Raw genomic sequence first — 8797 nt, 5'->3', positions numbered from 1 at the left:
ATTTAATTTAATTTTTTCATATAACATAGAAGAATTCTTGAAACTTTCATTGAAAAAGTAATAGTTTTAATAATTGCTTAAAAAATGATTTAAATATAAACTTGACTAATAATTTAGATTTTTTCTATAAATACATAGTCATTGGAAAAATAATTTGATAAAATAAGGTATTATATTAGTGGTGGGTATAATTATAAATCATTGATGGGTAACAACCTTTTTTCTTTAGGTGTAGTACCTTCCATATTGTAAAATTTTCCGAAGTGTAATAATTAGATGGGCTCACGGGGTAAAAACAAGATATATATGCCCGGTAGCTTTTAATTCAAGGCCCATATGAGGAGTTTATTTCTTTTAACGCCTTCCATTACACCCACATGTAGTTATGGCATTTAAAGCCTCACGAGGTGCAGAATGCGAAGAGTGAGGTTCCACGATTCCAAGTGGATGGAACATGGCTAAGGGCACTGCATATCCATGTCCCAGGTAAACACAGCCGTAGCTCACTGATGCACCACCGTACACGGTGGCATTGGTGGTGTATGTCCATATTATAGTTCCTGTTTCTGCGTCCATTCCGTAGAATGGGCCTGAAGGTGCCGTGGACCCCGCAAAAACCACACCATTAGCCACCGTAACTGGACCATGTGCAGTTTCATTGCTGGGGTTGGCTGTGGACCACAAAATTTCGCCTGTATTTGCGTCCAATGCTACCCATGCCCCAAACATCGTGGTTTGGTTGGATGGTGCTAGCCTGAATCACACGATCGCCATTTACTATATTTGTGTACACCCTTTTTCCGTCTGTAGCTGCACCCCACACTCCTCCTCCTTCCAGACCACCTGGTCCAGCCACCTACACCATACACCATACACCATATTTCGTAGTTAATAGTCTACTTCCTTTTAGTAACATCAATATCATTTCTATGGTGACATAATAAATTGAAGTAGAATATGATGCTGATTTTTCTTTGCCATGTTATTTTCAAAAAAATATATATATGTTTCTTGGGATCTGATTCAAGTTGTATCAAATATAGGGTTTTGTTTTGGTTCTAACATTGAACCAAACTATATCACCAGAGTCGCGATCTAGAGCCCACGCATAACCGCTTTTCTGGACAGCAAAAACGACATCACGTTTTGTGCCGTTTGAAAATATAGTAAGCAGCATTGGAGCTTCTCCGAAGTCAGCGTCCAAGTTAGGTCCAGGAGGACAGGCTGGGTTATTAGGCACTAGGCATGCAAAATAGTTGACGTCATACTCCTCGAATCTGCAAAACCATCTGATTTTTCCCGTGTCTAATTCCAAGGCCAGAATGGAATCGAAGTGAACATTTGGATCGTCGATGCACTGATCAGGTTGAGAGGGGGTTGTTTGATTATTTCGCCTGGCTTGACACTCTAGCACCTCAGCTGGAGCACTGTACAGGTTTCCAGTTCCAATATAAACAAGACCTCTCTTAATGTCAATGGCAGGGCTTCTGCCCCACAAAGCAGCTCCTGAGTAGCCTCCTATTTGGCCACCATTATCTGGAATCATATAAGTTCGCCAGAGTACCTCTCCAGTTCCAATGTCTAGTTTGGCCATGCTACCCCGGAAAGTGCAACATTGTTCAGGAGGTAGGGCTTCCTCTAGTGATGATACGCCAACGTAGAAATCCCTGCCAGCAAAATATTTCTAATGAAGATTGTTCATTAATGCATGATGGGTAGCAATATATTTTGCGCATATTACTGGTGAGAAATGCCAAGCCACAATTGCTTGAAAAATAATTAAATATCATCAGAAGCTGTTCATTTCTCTTTATGTATGGTTATAGCATGAATGAAAAGAAAGACTAACCCGGAGTAAGGTGTTCCAGACATGGTGATTTGAGATCTGGGACGTGGATCTAGCACGGTGGACCACACGAGCGTCCCCTTTAATCGGTTGACAGCAACAACCACTGCCGGGCCATAGATTACTATAACGATAAGATCATCAGCTACTGCAGGTGTGGTTCTTGACACAGTTACATTCACTACAATCCCTGTTGGACTAAGCCCTGTGAGCTCCCCTAGATGCCTCCTCCATACAAGAGCACCGTTAAATGCATTCACTGCATACAAATATCCATTCCATGATGGGAAGTAGACTACCCCATTGGCCACCGCGAGCTTTGACCCAAAATAATGCTTTTTAAAAAAAAATTCCAAAAAATAAAGTGGTTTTGAAAATAATGCCCGATCTAATGCGTCTGTGCCACATAAGATGCCATGTCATAAAACCGTAGTTGGTGACTACGGTTTTATTTTTCTAAAGTGGTTAGAAACCGTAGTTACCAACCACGGTTTTAACTTTAAGTTTAAAGCCGTAGTTGGTGACTACGGCTTTGACTTTTTTTTTTAAATGGTCAAAGCCGTAGTCACCAACTGCGGTTTTAACTTTAAGTTTAAAGCCGTAGTTGGTGACTACGGCTTTGACTTTTTTTAAAAATGGTCAAAGCCGTAGTCACCAACTGCGGTTTTAACTTTATATATATTTATATATAACTTTAATTTTTTTAATAAAAATATTATATTATTTTGATTTTAAATATACTTATTTCATTATTTTAAAAATAATAATATATGAAATTAAATAATTGATATTTTTAATTTGATATAAATATTTTTTTAAATTTTATTAAAATAATATACTCTATATTTAATATAAATATATTTAGTTAATTATATTTAAATATAAATAAAATATAATAAATTATGAAAGCCTATTAAAAAACAAATAATATAAATTATTATATTAATTAATAATTTTTTTATATACTATATGTAAGTGGTATATAATGTCACGTGTATATAAGTTCAATTAAGTTTAAAATTTATCATATTTTAATTTAAGTTCATAATATTATATCGATATGATAATAATTTATTTATATATTTAAATAAATATGCTAAATTTTAAACTTAAATTAAACTTTTATATATATATATATATATATATATATATATATATATATATATATATATATATGTGATATTATCTACTACTTACATATAATATATAAAAAATTATTAATTAATATAATAATTTATATTATTTTTTTCTCCAAATAGGCATTTATAATTTATTTATTTTAAATAAACATAATTTATTATATTATATTTATATTTAATTTTAATTAAATAATTATATTTATATTAAATATAGTGTCAATTGTTTTAATAAAATTTATTTATATATTTAAATAAAAATGTGATAAATTTTAAACTTAAATTAAACTTTTATATATATATATATATGTGTGTGTGTGTGTGTGTGTGTGTGTGTGTGTGTGTGTGTGTGTGTGTGTGTGTGTGTGTGTGTGTGTGTGTGTGTGTGTGTGTGTGTGTGTGTGTGTGTGTGTGTGTGTGTGTGTGTGTGTGTGTGTGTGTGTGTGTGAGAGAGAGAGAGAGAGAGAGAGAGAGAGAGAGAGAGAGAGAGAGAGAGAGAGAGAGAGAGAGAGAGAGAGAGAGAGAGAGAGAGAGAGAGAGAGAGAGAGAGAGAGAGAGAGAGAGAGAGAGAGAGAGAGAGAGAGAGAGAGAGGTATTATATACTACTTATATATAATATATAAAAAATTATTAATTAATATAAATATAATTTATTATATTTTATTTTAATTAATTAATTATATTTATATTAAATATAGTGCCTATTGTTTTAATAAAATTTAAAAATATATTTTTATATCAAATTAAAAATATCAATTATTTAATTTCGTATATTATTATTTTTAAAATAATGAAATAAGTATATTTAAAATTAAAATAATATAATATTTTTATTAAAAAAATTAAAGTTATATATAAATATATATAAAGTTAAAACCGCAGTTGGTGACTACGACTTTGACTTTTTGTAAATAGTCAAAGCTGTAGTCACCAACTACGGCTTTAACTTTTTTTATATATAAATATATATTTATATATATATATATATTTAACTTTAATTTTTTTAAATAAAATATTATACTATATTGATTAAAAATATGTAAGTGGTGTAATAAAAATATTTAACTTTAATTGATCTCATTATTTAAAGAATAGTAATATATGAAATTAAATAATTGAGGTCTTTAATTTGATATAAAAATATATTTTGATAATTTATTAAAATATTTGGCACTACACTCAATATAAATATAATTAGTTATAAATATACTATTTTATACCCTTATAATGAAGAACATTATATTATTTTGTAACTTTGTGTAAAAATTAAAGGCAATTATGCACTTGAACAAAATATAATATGACTTCAAGTGGGTAAATAATTGGAAAATTACTTAAATACAACAAAAATAATTTTTTTTTTCCATTTTTCTCCTTTCAAAATGGGATCAAAATGGAATGGAAAGGCTTAAAATGTTAAACTTAAAATGTCAACCTAAAAGAATTTGTTTTTCCACTTCTTAAAATATAGAATTGTAGAAAGAAAATACTTTTGTTTTTCCAATCAATTCACTATTTAGTTTAATTGTTTTGGTAAATAGATTAAAATGCTTTTGGAATATTTTTGTAAATTCATTGATAATAGGAAAAATGTTTCTTATTGGGTACTAATGGGAGTTTTGGGCAAAAATGATTTCTTTAAAACAGAAAATTCATAAAATAATTTTATTCTCAAAATAATTTTCAATGTGATGTGTGTCGTATTCATGTAGGTATTCACATCACAAAACTGTAATTGGTAATCATGATTTTTGATTTTTTTTTTAAAAAATAGTCAAAATAGTAATTGGTGATCATAACTTTAAATTTAAACCTAAAACCAATTTTTTAAGTTCAAATTTTAAATCATGTGAATGTTCAATTTTTAAAAATTATTTTGATTGGAGGTTTAGATTGTAAATTTTTTTTAATACATTATTTTTTCTATATTAATATAGTGTCGTTGTAACTAATTAGTTATAAATATAATTAGTTTAAATTTAAACCTAAAACCAATATTTTAGATTGTCAGATTGCTATATGTAAGTGGTATATATATATATATATATATATATATATATATATAAGTTCAATTTAAGTGTAAAATTTATCATATTTTCATTTAAATATATAATAATTTGTTCATAATAATAATAATAAAAAAAGTTAACAATATAATGCAAATGAAAATAAACACAAAAACTAAAAAACAATCCTCAATGAGTGCCACATGATGGGGTCTTCCTCTTTCTCTGCGGACGCCTATGATAAAGAGACATCTCTGTGGAATCTATCTGTGCAATCTGCCATGTCTCAGTATGTATAGGTTGAGATGGAGCTGATGGAGGCAAGACTCGACGTCTACGTGGACCACGACGTCTCCTAGGTGGACATACATCTAGCTGTGTAACATGTGTAAGAGTATGATGCATGGTAGTCTCTATGGGAAGACGTGTAGGTGATGGTAAAGTGGTAGATGGTGGGGTGATCTCAGGTATAGTGATATCTGATATGGTAGCATCTAGAAGAGGTGATATAGGAGATGGAATAATGACATCTGCTGTAATGGTAGCTGGTGCAATAACATCTGGTATAGTGGACTCGAGCAGAGGAGATATAAGTGATGATGGTGAGGTGACATGTGGTGTAGTGGTCTCCTCGAGGAAGGTAGAGGTGATGGTAGACTAGTAGATACTGGGGTAGTCTCTGGTATAGTGACATCAGGTATAGTGGCCTCTGTGGTAGGAAATATAGGTGATGGTAGAGTGGTATCTGATACGACATGCCCTAAGGGAGAGGGTCTAGGTGAAGGTGATGGTAGGGGTGAAGAGGGAAGTGTGGAAGTCTCAGGTGCAAATGGGTAGATGATGTGGATGGTGCTAACATGGTCTCAGGTGGATGCATAGATCGTCGAGGCTATCGACCAGCTCGCCCATCATCTCGTCTACTACCTCTCCCTCGGCCTCGAATAGGCTGCATCCTAACTGTAGTGGCTGACACAGGTGGGCTCATGGATGGGTATGATGATGTAGGCGACTGACGGAGTGAATGTATGCGATGCTCCTCTCCAATAACATGCAAAATATCAATAGCAATCCGATGAATGTCGCCTAATGCACCTGAAGTAGGCCCAGCAGATCGACTAGCAATCTCAACCATACCAGTGATCTAAAATAAAAAAATAAAAACGTTAAACAAACAAAAATGATTTTTAATTAATTATAATTTAATAAACCATTTATAAATTAAAAAATCTTACCAATAACTGAGTAGCTGCTGCTGTACTATGATACCTCATCTGATCTCTATGGAGAGGGGGTGTGATCAAACATCGTGTAATACGTCGGTACCACTCCATATATGGATCATGAAACTGCATAACACCCACCATAGGTGGTGCCGTCGCAATACACTCCTCACGACTACCCCATAAGGTAATATACTGTGCATGGAATGCTCCCCAATCATACTTATGTCGTCCTCGCCTATCCACAGAATGGAGGTCTAGCTCTATGGAACAAGATGGAGGTATCCCTTGTTGAAGGCCAAACTGTCGCAACACTCGCTCCGGTCGATGCCACTCGACAATGTCAAAGCAAATAAGAGGTGACATCGTCCGCCAAATCTCCTGGTCTGCTAGAGATATCGCCGGAAGATGGGCAACTAAGTCTCCCATGTAAGGCTCCCATAAAACCTGTTAAAATCAACATTTGACATTAATACTGAGTATAGGTTTAAATGGTTAACAATAGCACATTACATCTTATATGTACCTGGTCATGGGTCTGTGCATCTAACTGGTCTCGATAAAATGTCAACACACGTGATGGGTTTTGAGCCCATGATAAAGGTACTCTCCACCTACATCCTAACGGATCAGCTGGTAAACCCTCGTGTAACAATGCCTCATCCTGTAATCCGTGGTCCAACTGCTCAGCTGGTAAATCATCGGCTGCATCATGCTCTAAATGCTGGGCTGCTGGAGGGGCTGGTGGTCGACCAAAATCAGGGCGACCCACGTGGAGTCTCTCCCAAGACCACAACTGGAAAAAAAATGTAACATTAAAATTTTACTTAAATTATAAACTTGAAGCAACTAGAAATTTTAATCTAATGTGAATAATTAATTATACCTGTAATAGTGTGACACATCCAGCAATATCGGTGGCACCGTCCAAACTCGCTCGACACAACTCCCTATATAGGTGTGCTAATACTGCACTACCCCAACTATACATAGATGTCTGAGTCAAGTCTCTAAGTAGTGGGAGGTAACACAACTAGATGTGGGTACCCTTCTTGTCTGTAAATAGCGCTGAACCTATGAGTCCTAATATGAAAGCTCGTGCATACCGCTCTAATGTGGCATCATCTAAATCAACTGGTGGCTGAGAGAACTGCTGACATAGCCATCGTGTCGATATAGCTGATCCTTTAATCTCAGATATAGGGGGAGTCACTCCTAAAAGTTCATAACATAGCAGTGACCAATCTATGTCACATGTGCCAGTGATGGGAAGCCCATGAATACGAAGTCCTAATATGACAGCAACATCCTATAAAGTAATGGTCATCTCCCCAACAGGTAAGTGAAATGTGTGTGTCTCAGGACGCCATCTCTCAACTAGACTAGTGATCAATCCCCAATCTAGTGTAATGTGTCCAATACGGTATACACCATAAAATCCAGATCGAATAATATAAGGTCGAAGACGAGAATCCATCTCCCACTCCCGCATAAACCTAGATATATGCTGTCGACAAGTCAAGATTGGAGCAAGCTGTAAAAATACAAATATATCAGTTAGATAATAAACTGCAAATTTTTCCATTATTTAATGAGATATTATGTGTTTGCATATACATGCCTGACCAGAATCAACTAAATGAGACCTGTGTCTATCCTGTAGAACCAAAACAGACGTATCTAATGGATCTGGATCAGAACTCTGTCCTCTATACTCCATATCTGTAACAAAATTGTGAAGATAAATAAACAATACTTATTCTTTAAATATATATATATATATATATATATATATATATATTTCTAATGGAAATTTTTTTAAAATTTATGGAGTTTTCCCTATATTAAGTATATATCAATTTTATAAATTTAAGTACATCAATTTATTTATGACCAATAAACAAGTCATACTAGCCTAAATTAAAAATAGAGATACAAATACAATTGAGCATTTTGTTAACATTTTTAATAGAAAATTTCAAAATTTTGACAAAGTATCCCCTATAATATGGACATTATTCCAAATACAAATAACCTGATTATGCAAATAACATCAATATTTATAATCAAACCAAAGCCAATAATTGCATAAAGGTAGTATCAAAGTAGCTTACATCACAATATCCAAGAAACTTACATACATAAATCACATAGTCTAATCAATTCTATTACTATTTTGACAAGAACGACGATTATGGCCACTTTGTTTGCATAACCCACATGTAATAGAAGTCTTGCCCTCTCTAACATCCATTTCATTATGCAAACGGCTCGATTTAGGTCGTCCACTTGATGCACGTTTCATCGACTCAGAAGGCACGATAATTGGACCATCATAAGGAGGCCACTCATATACATTGAAAATAGGATGGAACAAGGGTGCCCAAGAATTATAGTACGATTGTGTACTGTAGTAGTGTTGAACAAGTGGTCTAAAATCAACTGAACGAAAATGACATGCTGCTAGAATATGGCTACATGGGAATCCATATATGAGTGTTTTACCACATGTGCATGCATACTCTTGTAAGTTGATGCGATATGTTCGACCACGAGTTGAACTACTCTTAGTACCCTTATTAGTCTTCA

At 33.6% G+C, this 8797-nt stretch overlaps 1 protein-coding gene across 1 annotated transcript; it reads right to left on the bottom strand.

The window, feature by feature from the left end:
* Positions 1 to 777: 777 nt before the first annotated feature.
* Positions 778 to 5393, bottom strand: LOC117920232 (polyvinylalcohol dehydrogenase-like). The gene is made up of 4 exons (XM_034837647.1): positions 5189 to 5393; positions 1850 to 2105; positions 1071 to 1667; positions 778 to 856 (listed from the first exon to the last, which is right to left on the bottom strand). The coding sequence occupies exons 1-4, from the start codon at positions 5391 to 5393 to the stop codon at positions 778 to 780; spliced, it is 1137 nt and encodes a 378-aa protein (XP_034693538.1).
* Positions 5394 to 8797: the final 3404 nt, after the last annotated feature.

Source organism: Vitis riparia, chromosome 1 (genome assembly GCF_004353265.1).
Source record: "Vitis riparia cultivar Riparia Gloire de Montpellier isolate 1030 chromosome 1, EGFV_Vit.rip_1.0, whole genome shotgun sequence".
In the NCBI taxonomy this organism is placed as follows: domain Eukaryota; kingdom Viridiplantae; phylum Streptophyta; class Magnoliopsida; order Vitales; family Vitaceae; genus Vitis; species Vitis riparia.
This window is presented reverse-complemented; position numbering and strand designations above follow the sequence as displayed.

Excerpts from the sequence above, each read along its gene's own strand:
- LOC117920232 (XM_034837647.1), bottom strand. The coding sequence starts at position 5,393 with ATGCATCATACTCTTACACATGTTACACAGCTAGATGTATGTCCACCT. Across the intron at positions 2,106-5,188 it reads GAGGAAGACCCCATCATGTG|TGAATGCATTTAACGGTGCT; the intron begins GCACTCATTGAG and ends ATTTGTATGCAG. Across the intron at positions 857-1,070 it reads GACTCTGGTGATATAGTTTG|GTGGCTGGACCAGGTGGTCT; the intron begins GTTCAATGTTAG and ends TGTATGGTGTAG.